Source organism: Varroa destructor, unplaced genomic scaffold (genome assembly GCF_002443255.2).
Source record: "Varroa destructor unplaced genomic scaffold, Vdes_3.0 BEIS01000001.1, whole genome shotgun sequence".
Taxonomy (NCBI): Eukaryota; Metazoa; Arthropoda; class Arachnida; order Mesostigmata; family Varroidae; genus Varroa; species Varroa destructor.
In genome coordinates, this window is record NW_019211454.1 from 13,819,515 (window position 1) to 13,843,786 (window position 24,272).

At 46.2% G+C, this 24,272-nt stretch overlaps 1 protein-coding gene across 2 annotated transcripts in view; it reads left to right on the forward strand.

Moving 5' to 3' along the window:
• LOC111245881 (uncharacterized) overlaps window positions 1–24,265 on the forward strand; it is a 58,417-nt gene extending 34,152 nt beyond the window's left edge. For both annotated transcript variants that reach the window (XM_022794809.2, XM_086979635.1), the window contains exons 2-13: window positions 4,506–4,585; window positions 4,837–5,442; window positions 9,342–9,926; window positions 10,189–11,476; window positions 11,764–12,039; window positions 12,178–13,095; window positions 13,281–14,025; window positions 14,268–17,464; window positions 17,823–20,331; window positions 20,482–20,642; window positions 20,775–20,842; window positions 21,328–24,265. In XM_022794809.2, the coding sequence (XP_022650544.1) occupies window positions 4,506–4,585; window positions 4,837–5,442; window positions 9,342–9,926; window positions 10,189–11,476; window positions 11,764–12,039; window positions 12,178–13,095; window positions 13,281–14,025; window positions 14,268–17,464; window positions 17,823–20,331; window positions 20,482–20,642; window positions 20,775–20,842; window positions 21,328–21,433 (10,539 nt within the window). In that variant the 3' untranslated portion in view covers window positions 21,434–24,265. The remainder of the gene's footprint in view (window positions 1–4,505; window positions 4,586–4,836; window positions 5,443–9,341; window positions 9,927–10,188; window positions 11,477–11,763; window positions 12,040–12,177; window positions 13,096–13,280; window positions 14,026–14,267; window positions 17,465–17,822; window positions 20,332–20,481; window positions 20,643–20,774; window positions 20,843–21,327) is intronic.
• The last annotated feature ends 7 nt before the right edge of the window (window positions 24,266–24,272 follow it).

Sequence of the window (24,272 nt, forward strand, 5' to 3'; positions counted from 1 at the left end):
TATATAATGATAACATTATCACAATTGTCGCAGCAACAACTCGAAGGGGCAATGTTTGCTCAGGTGAGCAATTGGGATCATTCAACTTAGCCCGACTTGCTCTGACTCGTACATCCGGGTGACCGTCGAATAATGCCAGCTTGCTAGTTCTGTGCTATCTCTATCTATCACTGGCATATTACGAGCGCGGCTTCTATAATGGTTCGATTTTCTCTTTTGTCTTCCTGCTTCGGTGCAAAGTAAAGCGAGCTTAACGGTTGTATCCATCATTCCTCAGAAGCAAGCATCTATTCATCGTCCGGCCTATGCTACAGCTGTTGGCTGAGTCCAGACGTAGCTGGATGCTCCTATAAATGCAGAAGAAAGCTTCGCTTCAATGAATAGCATACAAACACTGGACAGTTAAGTATCGTCGTCCTGTTTACTATGGGTAACGATAAGATAAGAGGCATATATACATACACATCTATGTATATGATACTACAGAGGGACTTTAAAGTAACTTTAGCGCGCTCATTCATAAATACGGCTGACGGATGCGGCACAGCGTTGGTGTCTGTTTAGCCAGCAAGTTACTTAATCACTTAACTATATTTCATCACCTACTGAGCACGTCATCGCCGCCGCAGACAAAAAACATGGCATTCGTTGAATAATGAAACGAACTACAATTTAAGGACGAGTTAAGGTGGTGAACAGCGGCGGAAGGCTATTGCATATTTATGCGTGTTTTTTTCTGTGTAGCCATTTTGTATTTGCTTGGAGCTGTAACCCGCGATCGGTTTCGAAATAATGACGCCGCACTCGACTAGCTGTGCCGTTTCGAAATAATAATTGACGAAGGTTTTAGTATATAGCATCGGTTCGAGGCAGCGATAAGCGTTTGTTCACTCTATTGACAAGTTGTCGCCATACAATCGAATGAATAGATCGGATCGTCAAAGAAGACTGCTGTTGTTAACGCTGCTGCTGGGCCTTCGAATAGCACAAGTAGGATCGTTGATTAGTCGGGCTACCAGTGACAAATAGCATTTCCACTTTGTGGTTACTCTACGCGTGGTTGCATGTCCCTGTGCATCTCGTACAGTCATACTTGTATATCTGCTTCGTCGACGCTACATCCCCTGACTGCGAGTAACGCAGCGTGATCGTTCCGTCATCAGACGTCTCTTATGTATTTTCGTCCTCTAGCTTCCTAAGGACCTGTGTGATGAATATTTCCTTTGAGATGGAACTTCAGTAGAGTACTTTTTTTTGTTTTGTTCGCTATAAGAAATGTTATGAGAGAAGTGTTTCTCATTATTAACTGGTAGTGCGGAACCAAATATGCCCAATTTTCAATACGATACATGTCAAATGGATCAGCGACGGAGAAGTGTCTTATACTATTGCGCCTATATCGACCGTGCAGCTTGAGTTACGGTCGAATACTGATAGTATCACTACTAACAATGGCCAGAACAGCAATCATTTTTTGTCACCCCAATAATTGACGTTATATACTTTTATCGACCGTCTCCTTGTATGCAAAAATCGTCATATTTGGGCAGGTGTTATTTGGATTTGTGGCTGTCCTCCTAAATAGAGAAGCGCATGAAGTCACCTGCCGGTAATGCTTTCAGACTACCAGGTCATTTGTTTTTCATCATAGCTCTGAGACGGTAGGGCATGCACATAAGTTCTGTAACTAGTAAACTTTTCGATAAGTTCGTTTCCGGCTTCGTTTAATATTCGGTAAGTGTGTCTTCTCGTTCGTATGGTCTCCACAGAAACGTTAGCCTAATTGCAAGTCGCCATTGGCCAAAGCTGTATTAAATAGTGATGCACGTAATCGGGTATCTCAGATTAATAAGCGAACCTCAAACCATGATTCATACCTAGTAACTTCAAACGTCAAAACACGGAACGAAATTCTTCGCCCCGCCTTGCCGATAACACAATTGTACTCCTACAAAGCCCCGCTACAGTCGTTCGTTAACGCCGCTTTCATCCGGAATAAATCCTGAATTAACTTTATAACAGAAGCGTAGATTATAGGCACGCATCCGTTGTACCTGATCGTGTTGGCACGAACGCACTGAAGGTTGTTTTGCCCATCATCCCCGATCATCGCATTTCACCGAACCGCAATAACAAATCGGTCTATGATAGCGCCTTGTCTGTTTCGTCTTAGCTTATTTGCAACATTTCAAACCTGTACGTGTTTAGCCATCGCCCCGTACGCTTCACTCATCTAGGCTAGGTTTTCTTCAATTGTAGAATTAGAATTTATTGCTTTCTTTCAGCCATTTGCTGTCTGTTGGGTCAGCTTAATTCGGCTCGACATCGTTCGGATCCTTCAGCTGCGCGTCACCGCTCGTCACTTAGCTTAGCATTGTTTCAATACGTGAATCGTGCTCGCGCTCGTGCGATGATTTTACGACACGATAATTCTTCATCCTTTCTTCTGCTGGGGGTTTGCGAACGACAGGTCCTGTCTGCTGTTGCTGCCGCTCGAGATTCGCCGTGTCGCGCCGTTTTAGCCGCTTCGTCCGTACAGGCGCTAATCAGCTTTTATCGGAATTCAATCGCGTTTTGGATTGTTCTCCTGTTGTTGTTTTCGTCGTCGAGAAACAAATCAAAGTAGTTTCTTCATTGGTCCCCGCCGCACTCACTGTCGCCGTTGGAGTCGTTCCTTTAAAATCAATTTTGAGCGAACAATGACTTCTTGACCGTTGGCGGCGGCGCGGTCAAGTCGTCCTGATCAGCGACAACCATCAGCTCTTCGATGCAGGTTTCCATCGCGGCGTGAGGCGACACGACTCATCCTGGCCCGTCTGTTGACGCACAATCTAAAAGTAAAACGGCCAGAGTCAACGGACCTGGACTGCATCGATAGAGAAAACGCACGATCCCACAATGATATGTATATATCTAGTTTGAGGTAGAATAGAGGTCGTAGCGGCGACGACGATGGTAGCGACCGTGGCAGTTGGGAGCACAACGACAAACGCAGTAGTAAAAAGAGACGACCTGATATGAAAAGAAGAACGTTGCTGCGTGTGCTTGTTCGTTCGCTCATCGTGCCTTCGTTATGTGTCGTACTTTTTGGAGTTTAGATCGGCTCCGATTGGCTTTACTATACCGTTCTGTCGTTGACCTGGACGACGACGACGACGACGACGCAGTTGCTCGTTGCAAATTCTATGGAATCGCTACTGCAATTATCCACCACTACCTCAATGAGATGTAATTACGACAGCCGCTGTGAACGACTTGACAGCCACGTTGTTGTTGTTCAGGACAATGGTCAATATGGTCGAGTGTTTATCGGTGCGTTTACCTATATGGATATCGAGATAGATAGGCAGAAACACAAACGTTGTGTACTACATATGACATCTCTAGTTTGTACTGCAAAGCAAAGTTCGCGGTGAGCACTAGGGGGAAGGGGGTGAAGGGGACTGTACGCAACGTCAAGATAAATTGTCGAGCGAAAATGTCGGCGGGGGCTCGCGTACCAATCATACTTTTAACGGGTACATACGTACAGACAGAAATAATAAATAAAATATGAAAGAATCGTTCTAGGCAGACCAATGATGACCAGCTTACCTAAACTATAGAAGTGCCGTTGCTCATGTACTAAGCATCACGAAGATAGATAGCCAATTAGCCGCACGCGACGACGGCACTCCATAGCGGTGCAATGTTCATGATGCATTTCGAAAACCATTATTAGTCAGTTGTAAATAGGTCGATTCAGGTGTTCGTACAATAGATGGTACAGTAGAAAAAAGAGTTCAACAAACTGTTACCGGGTCGTCATCTGTGTGGTCATTCAGGCTGTTGTTCGGTCTGCCGATGCTCGCCACAGCAGTCGCTGCTAAAATGTAAATATCGTGTCTTTCTTTGGTACGTACAATCATGCGGCCGTTGACAAAACAAGACTATGCCAACGATAGTGTCGGCAACGCCTCCATCAGCTACAGGGAACTTGTTTTCGATTGACAGGTGTGCTCTGCTATTACTGGTGCTCGGAGACGAGAAGATCAAGACAGACAAAGGCTATGAGTCTGCGATGAAACACTTATAGTGACACTGTCCCTGATTCCGATACTGCAACGGTTGCTGATCCTATAATCGCCGTGTTGTTGACAATGTCGCTTGACATCCCCAGAACTTCGTTATATATATATATATATATATATATATATATATATATATATATACATACACATGCATATATGTATCGAAAACGAAAGAAGAGAAGCGGTAAAGGGAGAAGGACTGCTTTTGGTATTACATAGTATCTATGTTTGATACTGTAAACGCACTCATTTGGCAAAGATTAGAGTTCCTATTGTTTTTTACGTGTTTTACTTATAGTCGTTAAAAAAACCGTGTGAACTGTAGACGGTGTCAGAGTTAATCGATTTGGCATTTTTTAGCAAATGCCAGCCAAGCTACAGATACTAATCAGAATTTTCTGTGTGCGAATTCGTATCTGTTTGTTCCTATTGCAGGAGGAATTTGTTGGCTTTGCCAAAGATGGAAGCATCCTCTCTTCGGAGGATCCTGGAGGGGGACGAAGGCCTAAAAAAAGGTAAATCGCGCGTACTACATTTGTATACTCCATAGTCGGCGTCGTCCTGTCAAACCTAACTGTAAAGCTTCGCAAACACCGAGGAAAGACAGACAACTAGTAAAGACTTCATACCCCAAATGACTATTTTCCTGTGTGAATTTAACGACGCATTATCTCCTAGTATTTTATTAAAATTAACGTATCATGTGCATTATACAAAAATCACATTTCGTTATTAGCGTTCTGTCCCGTGTGACTTCTCCTTGCAGAAAGGGTACGCCGTTGGAAGTTAACAGGCTTGAGCCTAAACGGCCTGCGGTGGAATTGCCTCAAAACACGGCGATAGTGTCCTCACGGGAAAGACACGCCTCAAATATAGACGATTCGGCTGCGAAGCACAGCAACAACGTTGATGAAGAACGCTCCGTTAGGATTCCGCAGGAACGAGGCCATAGTAACGCCAGCCACGTGAATACTGGCAAGGAATCTGCAACTTCGATGAATCAGGAGTCATCTAAGGACACTTTCAAGGTGAGTTGCCGAGTAAACCGACCTCAAGAGAACAAGGAACAGCATAAGACCGCCAAGGACAATCGGGGTGTTGAGAAAGAAGGGCCACGAAGTCGAGATCGAAGTCATCACGAACGCGACGCAAAGGTCAAGGAACGTTCCGCCCAGGAGGGCAAAGACGTCAAGATGAAGGACCGACGAGACAGCAGCAGTCAGGGTGGCCACGAGTCGAGATCTTTAAGACACAGCCGAGATGGACCAGAAGACGATCCCAGCCAGGACGAGGTGCGCAAAATGGCGTCCCTCTACACAGACGAGCTCCTCGATTCTGATAGGAGCAGTAAGCATAAAAGGAACACCAAAAGGTTAGTAACATCAGCACGGTGTAACTGGCTGGTGATTCAACACCGTTATGGTTTATTTCTTTCAAATGTATAGTGTCAGATAGATATTACCTCGAGAAAGCAAAGTTCTACATTCCTATAAGGTTCAACCTTGAAATAGTTAGTTCCTTGTTACTTTAAAAACGGCCCGCATAGCTACAATAGTGATACTGTCTCTTCTTGTATATTTTTGCTCTGGTCCAGTCGGTAATACTTCGATAAAGCGAATCTGTCGATTCGTTGATTTCTTGCCAAAGAAAATAGATTGCCGTTTCTGTGTTTAGGGAAGGTTCTTCTCCCTTTGTTATGCTTTGCTACACGCAGGCTGAAGCTTGTTGGCTACTAATTACGAAAGCCAAAGACAATCATCGAACTTACGATAATTATGGAGCTGTAACGTCGCGGCGTACTTCTTAATCCTTCCACGACCCGCTCAGGGTGGACGCGCATTTTTCCTATCTATTTCATAACCGTAAACAAAACTCATAAAAATTCAAATTAGTCTTTCCAATTCCAAGTATTGCGTACCGTACGACTGGCCTTCGTCGGCAAGACGTCCACTACTGAATAATTACAGCCAGCTCATGTTAGCCAACGCATAGTTGTTTCCTGTTGATGATATAATATTTGTAAAGCGTTTTTATACCGTAATAGTCGAATTGATATATATTGAGGCCCAATTACGATCAAGACGTTATATGTGTGTGTTTGTGCGAGACATACAGTAGAAGAGTATTGATCGTTTTTCTGGTTAGACGGCTTTAAGATCTCGGATAATAGTTGTCGCATCAGTGTTGGTGTCATTTGAAAGTTGAAATTTGGCGGTAACAGACATGCTAAAATTACTGCAACGTTTTCATTTAAACCTAAGATAGAGCTCTTTAAATATGAGTGGAACTTCAGCAAAAATTCACTATATTTTATAACTGAATAATATAGCAATAAAGGCACAAATGCTATCTAGGTCCATGGAGTTTCTGCAAGTTACGATCAAGACGTTATCGGAAAAGAATTGCCGAAAGGTCATTGTGTTGCTTTCGTTCTGAAAGTTGCCATGTTAAAATGTTCTTCGTGGTCGTCGACGAAATTGTTAGCGGTGACCAAGACCGATATGTGATTAATATTGAACTATATATCCATCGCCAACTTTTTTTTTGAAAGCTGGCTACAAAGAAATATGTTGAGCGTGCCTGCGAAGCTCTGCAGACGCGACAAAAACAAGCCATTTCTAAAGCGCTTGATCATAGGCGACAAAGAGAAGATCACACGACGATAACTTACAAATGGAAACGTGTGTAGTTCACAGTACGCGCCAGAATAAACGAAACAGTGTGCATAATGCTATCGGTATCATGAACTGTTCCTGTCGCCGTTGCCTGCAAGACAATTGATTAAAAACCCTACGGTCAACAACTAACAAAGTTACAATAAGCCATTGAAAAATATGTACCAGGACAGCTATCGAACAGAAAGGCGTCTGGCACGATAATCCTCAACGATGTCATAGCGGTTGAGACAACTGGGGTGGGAAATTCTGACGCATATAGCCCAGATCTTGCTTGATCACATCAAACTATCGTCTGCTTCGATCTTTGCAGAAGTCCCTTAATAGTGTTAATTTAGTTTCAATGGAGGAATACAAAAATAATTTGCCGCCGTTTTCGCCCAGAAACTATAGAAGTTGTACAGTGATTAATGTATACTGCTGCCAGAAAATAGCTAACGATTTTCGATAAATTGAAGCATGTCTATCTAACGAACATAATTCTTGAATAAAAATAATACTTGCTTCAAATTTGGCCTAAAATCGTCAGTACTTCTTCGACAACCAAATATATGTGTATAGACGTTTGTGTGTATGTGTACGAGCAACGATCCTCCATTAATGGAAAAAATGTATACACGTCGTGCAAAGCGTCTGCTTCTGTAGAGCCACCACTGTTTTTCCTGTGTCGAATCGTGTCTCCCGTTTTTGCGTTTCTCGAACGCGAAAGCGCTGAATAGCGTCAAACTCTAGAAGGACGATAACGTACAACCGTGCTGCTTTACCTTAGAATCGTCTTTGGCAGTGTTCTATGGATGTCTAAATAGGGGATGACGACGTCCTTTGCTTGCCGTTGTTGTTGTTCCTGTTAGCGACTTCAACGACTTAAGCGGCTTAGGCTTAAGCGGGCATGTTTGCGACAGTGACAACTTCCGCGAATTCGAATTTCTGTTGTTTTTTTCTGCAGTCATTAAGCTGGCAAACGCGCTACCGCCTTTGCTAATGCCGCTTGCTCTTCTCGAGCAAACGGCCGACGACGAAAACAAACCTGTGACGGCTATTTCTGGTTTCCTTGTGGTTCGCTATCTGTCTGTGCGCGTGTATATGTATATGTCTGCACGCAGCAACAATGCGCGTACTATCCTCACGATAGACCGCTCGATCATTTGCCGTTGCCGTCGATCCAGTCGCGCGCTTTGTTGTTTGGAAAACTGGCGGTGCTACTGAAGTTCAAATAATAATAATTGTCGTGTCGCCTACCTACATAGAAGCCGCTGATGATGTCTTTTTTTCCGCTGGTACTGTCGTGGCCGACAAGGTACGTACGTGCAGTGATAGGCCGCATTCAGCGTCCGTATTATCATCATGTTGCCTAGTGCTTGGCCGTTCGTGGCAGAACAGCTGCTGCTGGCGGCGCGGTAACCGCTGAAAATTAGTACCTCTAATTGTATTGTACCTATTTCGGTGTTGCTTCTCGGAGGAAACCGTTCAGCAGTGATGCGGTATTACGTAGTATCCTGTTGTTATTATTGTTGTCGTTGCCAGTTAGCTTGATTGCTAATTGTGCGCAGTGTTTCCTAGACCGCATGGATTTCCCGACCGACCGGCCTTCCGGGACAGCTGGTTGCATTGATCTGTTCTGTTCTGTTGCTTACTTAGCGCACCGAATAGCGAGCCGATGTAGAGCCGATTTGTAACGCTTAGCGTCACCTTGGAGGCCTTGGGTACTTTACGGATAACATCAGTGTGTCTGCATAAATATTGTAAATATATTAGAAGATTTATTTTGTATTTGGCAGTAGTCAGGGAGCTTACGTTTCTCACGCAACTACGCCCGAAGCAGCGATCTGGCGTAAGCGAATCGTTGCGCCCATCTAAAGTATTACGGGTCCTATAAGTTCATCGAATGATTTTGTTCAGTAATGACATAAATATAGCGTTAGTGAAACATGATGATAAATAAAGTTAATTGGAATTTATCTAACGAATAGTGTATATATACAAGTCCATAAATACGGGTTTAGCGTAGGCGCTAGTATGTAAAACAGAAAACAGCTACAGATAGTAGTGCGTTCTATAGATGTTTATTGTGTGTCTGTAATAAAGGCATCTGACAGCGTGGTAGAGACCTTCGTATTCTGATTGAATGGTTGATTCTTATATAAAGTTAGATATATATATATATATATATATATATGATGAACTTGGCCCCGTAAGGGCTTGCACGGAAGCACCCTGTAGGCTTTCTGTGTGAGTCATAGTTGTACGTGGACTGATTTTACTGTTCGTGGGAAAACAACGTATCAGTATCATAGCAGGTTTGCATTGAGATTATACCTGCTACAGTATAACGACAACGGAACTGCCTCACATATAGTAGAACTTTTGGATATGGCTGGCTGAACAGGTCAGTGATTCGAATCAAAGACACGCGAGAATACTTCCGCCTACAAATGTTTTAGAAATTGTTTCCAGTCGCAAACTAAGCAAAAAAACGTCAATTAAATCATTCATGTCGTACACCTTTGACGTTTATAGATGCTAAACATTATCTCATATACCATTTGTCTTAGGTATTTTTTTTGCTCTAACTTCTACTCGATTTTACCTCTTACAGTTTGGCTTCGGAAAAGGACCGCGTTGAAAAGCTATTAAAAGCCCAATGGGAGGCTCGATTGAATCGAAACAAATTGCAACAGCAGCAGCAGCAGCAGCAGACTCCAGCTACGATGGGATCATGCCCCTATCCGCCGGCTGGTTTAAGTAGCAACAATCCTGGGAACTCCAAAACATTTCAGCAAGATGGAAGCAGCAAAGGACTTTTGGGGATGATGCAGACCACCTCAAATTCTGCGAGCCTAACAACTCCAGCAAAAAGTAGTGGCCCTGTTTCGATCAAAGATGTGATGGCAGCTGTCGGAAATACATCGCGTAAAGATACACAAACAAGCCAAACATTCTCTTCATTGGGATCGGTAGCTGTGACACAGAGTCCGGCTTCTGCTGGATCTGGACGCCCCCGAATACATCCTCGACCATTGCTGCGCGAGCCCCGACTATGTCTCGATAAAAAGCAGCGCTGTGTTATCTGTAGCGTCGAAAAAGGCGCTGCTGGTCACCTCTTACAGGAGTACGACCAGCTAATCTGTAAAGTATGCTTCCGTTTTTTCTCCAAGTTTGTTCGTGTTCCTCTTCACCTAAGGTAAGTCTTAGATTTAGCGAATCTGATATAGAATACGAATGTTAGTTGTTTCACTCACATCGGCTCGTAACCTTGCTAGACAGTGGGCTAGGTGCTACGTTTGTCCGAACATGTGCCATATTTACATAGGGCTCACCAGAACAACAATCAACGAATCCAGCATTTGCTATTCAGTGGTTACTGACTATTAAATTATTCGACCCGACTCAATCATTGACATGTGTCCTGTTATATTTATGGCTGTCCCGCGCCTTAATTCTAGGTGTAATGGTGAAACCCTGGGCAACTGCCAGCTCCTCGTGGCGCCGAGGTGCCGCGCTTGCTGGGCGCAATCGTGCGTGCGAAACCTACAATTCGATGGGGCGGTGAAAAGCAAACTTCAGAACTTTCTACATGAAAAGAAGGAGGATCAACTACAGAAGCCGCAAGCGCAGCGGGTGGTACAGCAGCCACTCTATCCAAAGTCGCAACAGTCAGCCGCCGAGAAAAGTCACCATCACTTACAACAGCATCAATACAATAGCGCTCAACACCCACATCAGCATCAACATGGCCAACAACAGCATCAGCCACAGCAACAACAACCAACAGCCCAAAATTTACCTTCTTTACCTCCTGGCATCAGTGCCAACGTTGTTAACGAGCCCCGAGTGACACAGCAGCCAGAATCTCGCATTTCCGGTATTTTCAAGGAGCCTCGGCCTTTTCCGCTTCCTTTGTCGGCAGCTCGACGGGAGCAGGAATTCAGCTTAACGCAGGCATCGCAAAGAAACCTCACTCTTTCGTCAAGGTGCTCGCTGTCAGGGGTTCAAGAGAAGTCAACGAGTGTTCACTCAGCGACGATACCTTCGTCATCGTTACACGCAACGTCTTGTAAAATTATAAGTAGTAGCAGCGGTAATAATAACAGCTGCAATTTTAGTGGAAAAAAGGAATCTATTGTTGTTAACAATATTCAACGCCCAGTCTCGTTCGCTCAATGTTCTACTAACGAGGGCCGAGACCCAGCGACGACGACAACGACGACAACGACGACGACGACAACGACGACGACGACAGCAACAGCAGCAACATCCACAGCCATCGTTGCCGTTAAATTAAAGTCGTCCTCATCGCCAAGAGAGCTACCGAGAGAGAAAGAAGGTGCGAGAGTCAAGCAGGTGTGTCGAAGGGGCCCAGGCGTCAAAAGAAAAGAGTCCGCGGTCGGAACAAGTTTCAGCGTGGGCCATGAAGGAAATTTGGCCACTTCTACATCGTCCTCAATGAAGACAGAAGGACTACCACCCCCGCCGCCGAAGACGGGAGCATCTTCGGTATTTGGCTCTATGACTACGATAGCGACCGAGCGGTCCGCGTTACGGAAGCATCACTTGGTTAACAAGAAGTCGGCAGCTGGAGCAATGGCACCAACGTCTGCGGTGACATCTGCTATGTCGACGATATCCTGCACACTGACAGCTGCAGCAAGCACTGTAGTACAAAGCGAAAGGCATAAAGAGGAGTTTAAGGAACCGCGCCGTGACAATTCGGGCATTGTACTTAGTCGGAAGGTGGGCTCTATAGTTTTGATCCATTCTTGTTTAATAGATCTAGATGTTTTATTGGGTAAAAGTAAATAGATAGTCGCGCGAATGTGATTCATTGAGCTAACTGTAAGTAACCATCCGAATGGAAAGCACGCGTGCGGCTGCGATATTTATAGAGAGGCACTTTTTTGAGTAGCTTCTGCAAGTTATATCTAGTTGGCACTTGTTTCGGATCCATAAGCCGACTTCCTTGATACTGACGATTTGCTAACGTTGTTTCTATCGTTTCTCTCACTTTGTGCATACAATAGGTTCGTGCGCCTGTTCGAGCGCATCCGACGAAGCGCTGGGAAAATATGGAGCCTACTCTTGAGTACCCGGGTGTGAAACCGCTGAACTGGAGTTCCCTTGGCGAGGATCTTTCACGTCTCCTAAATATCGGCCTCCCCGTGATCGTCGCCAATCCCACACAATTACCCAACGTTCTATTATGTTTTGTGTGCGCCTCAAGTGTCAAACACAACAGCGCTCTATACTGTGCCATGTGCTGTGAGCCGTATCACACGTTTTGCGTACAGATTAAAGAGGTAAGATAATAAGCAACAGTTGTCAATTCCGAATGTCTAGTTAATGGTTTCATGAAGAAAGAATCCTAACTTACACTTTCCTTATCAGTGCTTAAGGTTCTTCTTCGTTTTTTTTTGTTGTTGTTTTGGTGTCGACAGGCGGATAGTGTTAACCCGTTAAGTTGGTTATGCCCAAAATGTCAAGCCTGTACGGGCTGTGGCAAGCGTGATCGCCGCCAGCAGATGCTCAAATGCAGTAACTGTCGACAGGTGCAACACGCCCGATGCGTACAGCCTGGCTATCCAAACGCGCCAAGTAAACGAAAATCTATATGGACTTGTGTCCGATGCATACGCTGCAAGTCGTGTGACACCAACGCTCGAGTGATGTCCGGCTGGAACTTCGATCTGCAACTGTGCGCCGAGTGTGTCTCACTTCGGCAGCGGGGCAATTTCTGTCCGGTCTGTGAACGCTGCTACGAAGCGGACGATTACGACATCGAGATGGTGGAATGCGCTAGGTGCCGTAAGTGGGTGCATGCCGCGTGCGAAAACCTCACACCGGATGAATACCATCTTCTTTCAGTTTTACCAGACAGCGACACGTTTACATGCACTCGCTGCGGTGGCCCCGATCAAGCCGGGCAGAGAAGAGATCTGCTGGCAAAAGCTACCCGAATGCTAAATCACAAATGTGTTCTTGTGCTCAATCGAGTTCATTCGCTGAGTCCGGCCACGATGGCGTTAGCAGGTGGCGTAATGGATAAAGCGTCAAACAACAGCTACCTATCGCTTAAGGCCTTTTGTCGTGATATCCTGCAGGCGGCCTTGCGTGGGGGTGTCGCAATTAAGCCACTCCGTGAAATGCTCCTTAATCTTCTAGGATTCTACTTTCGTGATCTGAACGACATGATTGATCAGCTATTGGTGGTTGTCAGTCCGACGAAGGATGTGATGAGAGGCGGAGACAAAGACTCAAAACCATTATCGTTACCAATCCTTCCGCCAAGTGCTGATCACCACTATGCTCGTTTGGAGGATGGGCAACAACAAGAGATCAAAAAGGAGAATACATTGGTAAATATATATATAAAGATGCTGGTTAATGTGATTTCGTGCGTTTACATTCATGGAACTGTTAAATGCTGAACAATGGAAGTTAGGTATATGTGAAATTAGTTCAGTGTACCTGGTTGATTTTATATTATATATACTTAAAAGACGTATACCATTTAATTTATATTGTGGTTGTTGTTTTTCAGAGCGACTCACTCGAATGTGACCAGTTTCGGGAAGATGGTCGTTTATGTTCATTTTGTGGTTCACGAGGCGACGATGCCGATTGTGCCGGTCGCCTCCTTTATCTCGGCTGTGACTGCTGGGGTCATGCCAACTGTGTTCTCTGGTCAGCTGAGGTATATCAGGATGCCAATGGATTCTTGCATAACGTCTATATGGCAATGGCCCGAGGCCGCTTTCTCAAGTGCGAGCTGTGCTCGGCGAACGGCGCTACGATAGGCTGCTGTGAACGCAACTGCGTCGCTAACTATCATTTCGGCTGTGCACTTCGGGCCGGCGCCGTTTTTTGTCGTGACAAAAGCGTATTCTGTCTCAAGCATTCGCGACTTCAAGGCGGCATCGAGCCTGTTCGACAGGAAGAGCTGCTAGCATGTGAGCGGCCAATGTATGTGGATCAGACCGAGCTGAAAAACAGTTTAGGCCGACATAAAACGTGGAGCCAAGGAGCACGACCAGCATTGGTTCGTGTTTGTATCGGCGGTCTAATCATTGAGGCACTTGGACATATCAAGTTGGCGTCGGACTTCGATCCCGATGTTTTAGTACCGGTTGATTTTCGTTGTCGTCGAGTGTTTTGGAGTGTCGCCAATGCTGCGAAGCGCGCCGAGTACCGTCTATCCACTCGACAGGTCGACCCAAAATGCTTCAACGACCCATTAGCTCACTCGCTAACTGATCACTGCGCTAAACCGATTTCATCAGGTTTTGGTAGGTCCAGGTGGCGTCATATGTCCGTACAGGCATTCTCTAATCTAGGAAAATAACGTATAATAACATGCATACATATATCCTGGGATGTACGATTATACATTTCCTACTTAAATACTCTATTATACAACACCTTTAAAAACATTATTTTTTCATGTTGCAAACACGATTGTTCATTTCACTGTATTCCAGTTTGAGCTGATATTGATTGATTCAATTGGACGTCTTTGTTTTTTATTCAGATGTTGCCGCTTCATCAATGGTGTCGTACGACGCTGAACGCGAGCTCGACACTCGGCTTCTCGAGGAGCTGTCCCGATGCGTCCATTCATCCAACTCGCATATCGACCTTACTGAGTTTCTAGAAAGTGTCACGCGATCTCTTGACCCCGAGTTGGCCAGCGGTCAGCATCAAACCCAAAACCAGTCCCAGCAGCTTCATCAATCTAACCATCTTGTTCATCAGCAGCCACAGCAGCAGCAGCAGCAGCAACAACAACAACAACAACAACAACAACAACAGCAGGACTGTAGTCACCTTCAACAACAGCAGCAGCAGCAGCAACAACAACAGCACGCGCAGGCTCATATTCAACAACAGCATCCAAATCAAACTCAGGTGTCTAGCGATATGTCAAGCGCTGGCGATTCCGCAAGTGATGCTATTTCGATGGGAGTCGACGTAGCCTCACCCTCACATCAAAACACCTGTTCGCTTGAAAACATCGGAGATCCGACTGGAGATGTGTCCAGTCACCAACAACCAAGTCATCTTCTTCATAGTCAACAATCTGAGCTAACGTCAGTCAATAGCTTAGAAAACAACACCGCTGCCTGCCTTTCGCATATGTTAGACCACTCATCGCAGCCTCAGACGCAACACTCTCAGCAGTTGAATCTTGGGGACCACGTGGACCAGGTCTTGCTTGGATCGCCTCATAACTGTGAACAGACACACGCTAGCACTATTACTGTGACCCAGCAGCAACCACCGATGGGTCATCAAGCCCAGCTAAGTTCAACCACTCAACAACCGCAAGCTCATCACTTGAATGGCAATAATCAAGCATCACCTTCGTCTGTAGCTGCAACGACAGTGGCTTCGGCGCAGCAGATGTCGAGTCCATCCCCCCAGCAACCGCAACAGCAATCGACGACTGCTACCTCTGTAACGGCTGTTTCAACAGGTATGGCATCCTCCATGCAGACTCCGATATCGGCTGTGGCTACCACCGACGGAAACCAGCAACATCAACCCCAACATGCGCATGTATCGCAACATTCAGTTCAACAACAACAACAAACCCAAACGTTGCAGCAGCAGCGGCAGCAGCAGCACGACCCAGCCCACTCTGATGCGCTAGCCCAGAGCATAAGTACATCGACCACAGCGGTAACAACTGGTGGCGTGGGAGTTCTGGGCGCTAGTGGGATCGTCTGTCCATCGACAGTTGTTACGAGCGGTGGAGCTGTTGCAGCATCTACAGGTGGAGCCGTTCACCATCACCATCATTTTCATCATGGATGTGCTCACGTACGTCTAGCGCACAGCTGTCTCGGTCATCAGCATCAGCACAACAACGGCAGCGGTAGCAACGGTCCACTTTCAGGTAACTGCGCCCAAGGTGGCGGCAACGGCGAACTGGTTGGCATCAGCTGTGTTAACAATCAACAACAATCAACAGCGACCGCAGCGACGGTGGGCGGAAGTCTCCAGCTCACGGAACAAACGACTGGCACTGTAGCTTCCGCAACGCAGCAACAGCAATCTACAATGGTTCAACAAACAGCACAACCTCAACAACAGCAACAGGCAATGCCTCAGACTGGAGTTACAGCCCAGCAAGGAAACCTTTTAGCAGCTCCCCTTCAGACGTTGTTAAAGAAGCGGGCTGATGGCACCGTGACGATTTCGGTCGAGCAGCTAAACCAGCTCAATAGCCACCTTGTGTCGAATAGTCCATTGCTCAGCCATCCGAGTGCCAAGGCTGCGGCAACGCTAATCAGTGCCACAGCTTTTTCAGGAACTGGTGGAGCTGCCAATACTGCAACGGGAACTACGCTAACAAGTGGTCCCACACATCATGCCGGCGGTGCCACAGCATCTAGTCCTATGCAGGTGTCCGTAAATGGGTTAGCTGCGCCTACTGCGATACCTTCGGCCGGCGGAACTGGTCCTGGTAATGTCTTGTCCCAACACCAGATCCATCATCACCATCACCACCACCATCACCACCTGCATCATCCGACAACGGTGTCGATTCAGCAGCAGTCTACTGCGGGCTCGTCCTCCGTTTCGTCGCTCACAACAACAGCCTCAGCGACAACGACAACGCCAGCTGCTTCCCCACTACTCTCACCGTCGGGCACTGCGGTCCAACTTCTGCAGCAGGCGAACGGTAACCTGACCCTGCTCAGCCCGAACAACAGCCATTTGCATCTTCGCAGTGTCGGTATGAGTGACGTACAAGGGGCTCTGTTAAGTCCTACAGGGCTCGCAGGTGTCCCAGGAGTGGTTGCGAGCCAGCTCGTCAACAAAGTGTCACCTCCTCGGCCGAAAACAATTTTGCCAAAAATGAGCGCCCTTCCGGTGCCTGCGGGGGCTGCTGGGGGTACAGGTGGCACCGCCGCAACTGCGGCGACAGCTACAGGCCAAGTGAAAACTACCACCGTTCCTCTAACAAAAGCGAATTTACTTGCCGCAGCCGCAGCTGCTAGCGGTCCGTCGAGTTTGCTGACATCGCCGACGATGGCACAAGCCCTCGCTCAGAATCCGCTCGCAGCGACACTAAACGTTCAACAGCAGCACACTGCTGCAGGCCTGTCAGTCCCACAGCTTCTTGGGTTGGCCCTCCCGCAGCAGAGTAGCGGAAATAACGCGCCTTGCGAAGTGTACGAAGTACCAGGCGGAACGATCATCATACCGAAGAAGGGCGTCGTCGGTGCAACCACCTCGACGCCAGGCGGGGTTGCCGCGGCCTTGAACCCCCAAGCGGGCGGCCTTAGCTATCTCGGAAGCGTGCCTCTGCTCGGCCAACTAGGACAGTTAGCTGTCGGCAGTCAACCCTGGCCCCTGGCGGCCCCACCAGCACCAACGATTCAGCTGATTCAAACGCCGACTGGTCAACAGGCGGTACTCCTTAATCCGTTTCTGCCTACACCGCTTATCTATCCTCAACTTGCTGTACCACAACCAAACCTTCTGCTGCAGCCACAGGGCGGAACCACGTTAGCGCAGTTGGTAGCCGCTGGTCAACAGGGTGCTCGTGCGGGACTCGTCAACACTCTCGGGGCCCAAGGCGCCCTTCAGATGCTCAATCCGGCACTTATACAGAAGCTTCAGCAGCAGCAACATACTACGGCACAGCATAAAAGCTCACCGACTGGTCAACTGGCGGCGGGCACTACCAAAATATCAGTGACCACAGCTTCAACAACGGTAATATGGTTTGGTCTTGTAAAGTTTTAATGGGGAGGCTTTAACGACGTAAGGGTTATCACGTGACAAATGTGGTATAATAATATATATATTTGTTGCTTGTTTAGATATTCCCTAGAAGCATAGCGAGCATACATATACAGCGAACATATTGAATGTGAGAGAACATGCTATTAATAAGAGTAATTTAACATTTCGGTAACAGTTTATCTAAAATAGATTGAAAATCTATCTAACAGAATGACAGTGTTCGTCCCCCGAGTGGTATGAATAAAAAAATGGCCAATTTTTTTTAGTAATTATCATTGCGTTGATTTGCTTTAAGCCATGATGGGTTTTTGTTTCTCACATATTATAGAACCTCGGCTCACCACTGAGTTTGCGTACAAATCAAACTAGCAGCACGCCAATGCTAGGTACAAGTTCTGCGAGCAGCGGCAGCGGCGGCTCAGGAAGTAATGGGGGACCATCACCATTACCCTGTCTACCTGAGAAAAGCAGTCCATCCGATGTTGTATCGACTACTACGCAAGACATTGCTGAAGACAAGGCATCGCCTCGTATTGGTCATATTGAATTGGGTACGGATGGTGGAAGCAGTCCTGCTCAGGAACAACACCAACAGTCGCAAGATACCACGGCACAGATTAACGTCGGACTCCTCGGAGCGCAAGGCGGCTCCGATGGATTGGGACAAACAGGAAGTGGCGGCCACCTCAGCGGAGGCGGGAGTGCGAGCTCGCAGCCGCATCGGCCTAACTCAATGAACAGCAATAACGACCGCTACCCTGAGCCAGATTCGTCGACGAATGAACTTCCTCTGATCGAGCGGATGGGCACCTGTTCTCCGTTGTCGTTACCGCCGCCGCAGAGTCCATTCTCGTCCTCGCCGTCGCCGTCGTCGTCGCCCTGTGACCAGGAAGACGCCGATGCTGAGAGCATCCTTGCCTTACTACAGAAAGCAGCAAACAAAATCATGGATGCGGGGTTGCAAGTCGAGGTCGCCGACAGTTGCACCGATGACGAGCAGCAAAGTCTATCCGTGCAAATGGACTGTAGCTCACTTAACGCTTCGGCTTCAGTTCCGCCACCTTCAATGCATAACCAGCAGCAACAGCAACATTTGCAGCCGTCACAGCAAGAGCAGAATTCGTCGGATCATCAACATTCTCCAGAGATGCTGCATCTACAGCAGCATCAGCCACAGCAGCTTCAGACACAACAGCAGCAGCAAGTGCAGCAGCACCTTCTGCACCAACAGCAGCAGCAGCAGCAGCAGCAGCAACTCCAGTCCCTGATGATGGACCGAGGTCCGCAGCACAATCTCGTGGGATCACAGCACCATCAGACGCAACCACAGCAGACGCCACAGCATTCCCACCAGCAGCCGAGTCTCCAGTCTCATATTCAACCGCTTCGGCCGCAACAACAACCGGTGATACCACATCAACAAAGCCAGCAGCAGCGACAAGGGCAACTGCAGTTGCACAGCCCTCAGCCACTTGGCGGACAGCAGCAGCACCACCACGAGACAGGTGGCACTGGGTCCCAGGAACAACCACAGCATTTAGTAGGCTCACCACAGAGCTGCCCTAGCAGCATTATGGGCCTCCACAGCAGTCCGCATAGTCATCACGCACAACAGCAGCAGTCGCAGCAGCACCATCCGCAGGTACTTAACCATCATCATCAACACGGTGTCGCGGTTCAGAGTAACAGCGGAAATACGAATACTAATTCGAATCATACGACTACTTCCATAACAACAATTCGTCTTCCAATCGAGTGTGGCTCGGCGGTGTCGGCACAGCATGAACAGCAGCAACAGCAGCAGCAGCTTCAGCAACAAACTCCACAGCAGACACATGAACAGCTTCAATCGCAAATTTCGCTACATGTACCCACATCGCTACCGGGTTCGAGCGTAGTAATTCAACATGGCGTACAAGCACCTGTCGTTGCCCCATCTACTTCGCCTGCCTCCTCGTCACTTTTGGGAGGACCACCGCTCATTAGCGGTGAAGGAACCGGCTTACACCATCAACAACAACAACAACAGCAACAAACGCAACAACTTCAGACTTCTTCATCTCCTGCAGGTACCACTGACTCAGAAATCGTCACTATGTTTCCCGTAGTACCGCCGCCTCCTACCATTACAAAATCGTTACCATCAGGCATAAGTGGCGTGGGCAGCGGCAACAGCGGAAGCGGCGCGCTCACGCAAACTGTATCGCCTCTAACACTGGTCGACGCCCCTCCCTCGGATCGACCCTATCTCATCTATCGGTTGGAAAGCAGTGACGGCGCCTACTCGAACGAGTCGCACAATATAAATGCGCTTTGGCGTGATTTGTTTGAACAGTTGCAGCTGGCAAGAACGGCGGCTAATCTCGACCCGTTACCGATCAATGCTACGGAAATTGACGGGTACGCAATGATGGGGCTGAGGAACGCGCTGGTATGCCATCTCCTCGAGCAGCTACCTGGTGCCGACGAATGTCGCGTTTACGAAGCTAAGTACCATCGGTGGAGGTCGCTATACAAGAACGCGTCGGGGTGCGCGCGCACCGAGGCATTCGACGGCCAACGCTCGGATCACGACATGTTCTCGTGGCTGACATCCTACCATAGACATCCTCCACAGTTTACGTCGGGCAATTCGAGCGGAGGACGTGGCGGTGCTGATCACCATGACATGGCACCGGCCTGCTCAAAACGGCACACGTCACTTGACCTGCCAGACGCCATGAGGTATCGTCACCTCAAGGACACCGCCAAACAAGTGGCAGGCGTTTATCGATCGGGTATTCACGGCAGGGGCCTATATTGCAAAAAGGACATTGCCAAGGGAGAAATGATTATTGGTGAGTAACAAGTGGCTTTTTCGCCGCCCTTTCTACCTTCCGTATCATGCATAGGACAGCGAGCGGCTGTAAAGAGAATTCAAAGACAATAAACACATGAATGACTGGCCAGTTTACTAATTGGGCGACCTTTCATGCCGGCATTTTCAGAGTATTCGGGCGAGGTGATTAGAAGTACGCTGTGCGATCTTCGCGAGAAGTATTACGAGAGTCGCGGTTTAGGTTGCTATATGTTCCGCATGGACAACGATCAAGTAGTGGACGCTACGGTCAAGGGCAATGCTGCTCGATTCATTAATCATTCGTGTGACGTAAGTCGAAAAGTGCCAACCAACTACTACCTAATATATATTCATATTCGACGACAGTGTCGCATACGATCAGCTCCAGAACGTTACGAACTTAACATGAATACTATTTGATATTATCTTCTATAATTTCAGCCCAATTGCTACTCGAAGATGATTACGGTGGACAATAAGAAGCACATCGTGATCTACGCTTTGAGAGAGTGAGTCTGCCCGTATTATATACATCTCTATCGTTATCCACCTCGAAATCTTTGGCAACTATCCACTGCATGCAACTTTTCGGCCGTTACAAGACAGATAATTGTGACCAAGGGCAAACAGGTCATCTGCTAGCTTTTTAAGCTACCAGATATCCGTTTCGATAATAGATCTCTGATGAGCTAGCAAGTAATCGTGTCGATCCAGCAGCGTATTAGTAAAAAAATCTGTCGTCGGCATAACGTACTGAAAGGTCCGCTGTTCGGCTAAAAAAAAACGTAGGACATCATCTATTTTGAACGCATGAGCTGAAATACACGTCCTGAACCGGAGGGTGTCACGTTTGCAGGATGTTTAGAAAATACATCAATTATCACACGTATGATAGCTGATTAGAATGTAGAAGCTTTTAACAGAAAGCTCCATATCATCTTTCAGTTACGGATTTGGCTAACAAAGTTTTCCATATGATCCTTCGGCGCTTTAGGATTCGCTCGGGAGAGGAATTGACGTATGACTACAAATTTCCTATCGAGGACGATAAGCTTCAATGCACTTGCGGGTCGAGGAGGTGCCGGAAGTTCCTCAACTAATCTTATATCAATCCGTACCGCGAGCTGTGGATGAACCGAATGTGCCACTCGAATCGTCATGCGTGCTGGTAAAAGGTCCCCCGCGAACGTGTCAGAAATGAACACGCTGCTCTAGGGTCCCGGAGTGACTATAGCGCCTGCTAGAGCAACAGTCGGTCCACACAACGACAATATAAAGCTATAGCGAATAGTTGAGTAAGAGCTAAAGGGTTGGCATTTGTCAAGCTTCTCATATCTTTTCTTCGCTGTTAAAACAACGATGTTGTCCGAAATGATGGAGACGATTTGCCATAGGGCGGATCGTAAGAAGGGGCAGTGTGTGACAAAGCATTATCATTCGATACATAAACTATTATTATTACGAATAATCAGTTTCCGGTCGATTGTTCCGGGAGACCATCTATCTTCGTTTTACTACTTAGCCGAATCACACATAGAAGACACATTGAGACTGGTTGCGATGTGACAATGTTGTAAATGCAGTTAACGAAAGCTGGAAAGAAATGTTAAAGGAAGCTGGAAAAGTTAGATTACCTTTATGTGACCGTGCAGAAATTCTGGCTATTGCATCGCATCGTCTATAAATTGACCGGTGATTATAGAAGAGATCGGCAACTTAAATTTCACAGTAATTATACACGCGTTTATAAAGATACACCCACGCACATATATGCACACAACTAATCATATACAAAATCGCTACAAAGACTAGATTTAATAGCTGGTTGAAACTACGATGACGGTAGAACACTTGAGATATTGCTCGAATGCCCAGTGAATGGGGGCATAGAGCAGTGTTTTTGACAACCTGTGATGAGACTGCTTGGGAAATACAATACCAGATACTAAGAGAAATGGAGACAACATCACGAGGACAGCTATGATTTTGTATTTTTCTATATATCTGTGAACATAGAAGATATATATATATATATATATATATATATAATCTATATATATTATACTGGATGAAGCATACTCGTTTGTATTCGGAAGAGAAAGAAATACTTGTTGAACAGTGATGAAGATATTGAAAGAAGAATAAAGATCAACTGGGGGATAGAGGTATGTTGGCGGGAACATGGGGCACGCCATAGGTGCGGAGAGCGACCTCGTAGTTAGCACCCCCCCCCCCCTGCAGACGGTAGTGTATGTATGATATGGAAACGAAGGAAGGAAGGAACGAACGAACGAACGAACATACCGGCGACATGACAGATGAAAAGCCCTAATATAATGGTCATAACAAGATAAGTAGATCAGACATATGATTACTTATAGTTCTGTAGATGTAGAAAGTGACACTATGATTATCAGTTATTATGTCTATGACGATATGTGACCTCAAAGGTCGACCTATTTATGTTGAAGTGCACTTTTCCCAGGGAAGAAGACAGGTGAGAAAGAAGATTAGGGAATAGATATATGGCAAGGACGACAATTGATAATTATTATATACATTGTCATTATTGTGATTATGATGATTACTATTGCTATATTATCACTATCACAACAGTGGGAGAACCCTATTATTAAACAACTGGGTGTTGAGCTTCTTGTTGACGTGAATTTGTAAAAATAGTGGGTGACTGAGTCAACGTCGTGTTGTTTTTAGGACACTCACTGCATTGTCTCGTGGCATTCATGTCACAAAATGTTTATACGACACGCTAGATATCAAAGGATTAGCGAGACGGACAAGATTAAGATCATTTGCCTGCAACATCAATTTCAGCATCCTCGCTACTATCTATCAAACAATATTAAAGCAACACCATGTCCACACTCACGATTTTCACCCCATCAGATTGTAACAGGGCATTTCACGAGCCTTCTTGAACCCCGCCCCCGCCCCCGAGGCTCGAGGTGCCATAAAGTGCTCTTACCACTTTTTTGCTGCGATAACTATTTGTTGAAACATTACAAGCGGAAACGTTTGTTTCGTCAGAGTTTATACCCCTCATTTGTCACCTGTTTTTTTTCCAAATATTAGCAACGCGTAGCGTGGCTCTTTCCACCATGCTATGCAAAGCAATTAGTCGAACAACAGCGTATACGGTACGTGAAACAGAAATTATTGTTACTTCTCGCCATAGCAGAAGGGCATACGCGCCCAGCGATAGACTTATCGGCACTTGCATCACTACTAAATGGTAGAGCATTGAGGAACCGTTGATGAATAAAGTCAAACATAGCCTATTTCGTAGGACAGATGTCACACACATCCATACGTAAACATCTGAGCCTTTACCAGATCGATCTGTAGAAAAATTAATATGTTACTTTTCTAATAGCAAAAAATTTCAAACACAAGTGAGATATGAGATATATATAGCTTCGAAAATCTTAGAACCATATTACGAATTCGTGTTGATCATTTTTTTTTCCTCTTTATTATGATTATTACTACGATTTTTTTTACTTTACAATTTCTGCAGTTTATATATATATATATATATATATATATATATATATATATATATATAGTTTTTATGGTATGTACATTCTATATGAAACGGGGGCAATTAAACGTCCTTCCATGGCTCTTTTTGGCATTTTCAGAAGTATGACAGTCGAATGAATAGTCGTACGTCGATATTTGATTGTATAGTGTTTACCTCAATCGATATAATGTCAGTATCGGCTAACATCCATCGACAGACGATGGTGAGAACAGTTACCGAAACTACCTTATTTCATCTTTACTTTATCGTCATTCTGGTACAGAAGATGCCCCCATAATAGTAGTGCATCTAGAACACCTCCACGGATAGACAAATAAACGAAAATACACAAATAAAAACATATGAATGAAGGATATTGGTTTCAAAACACGATT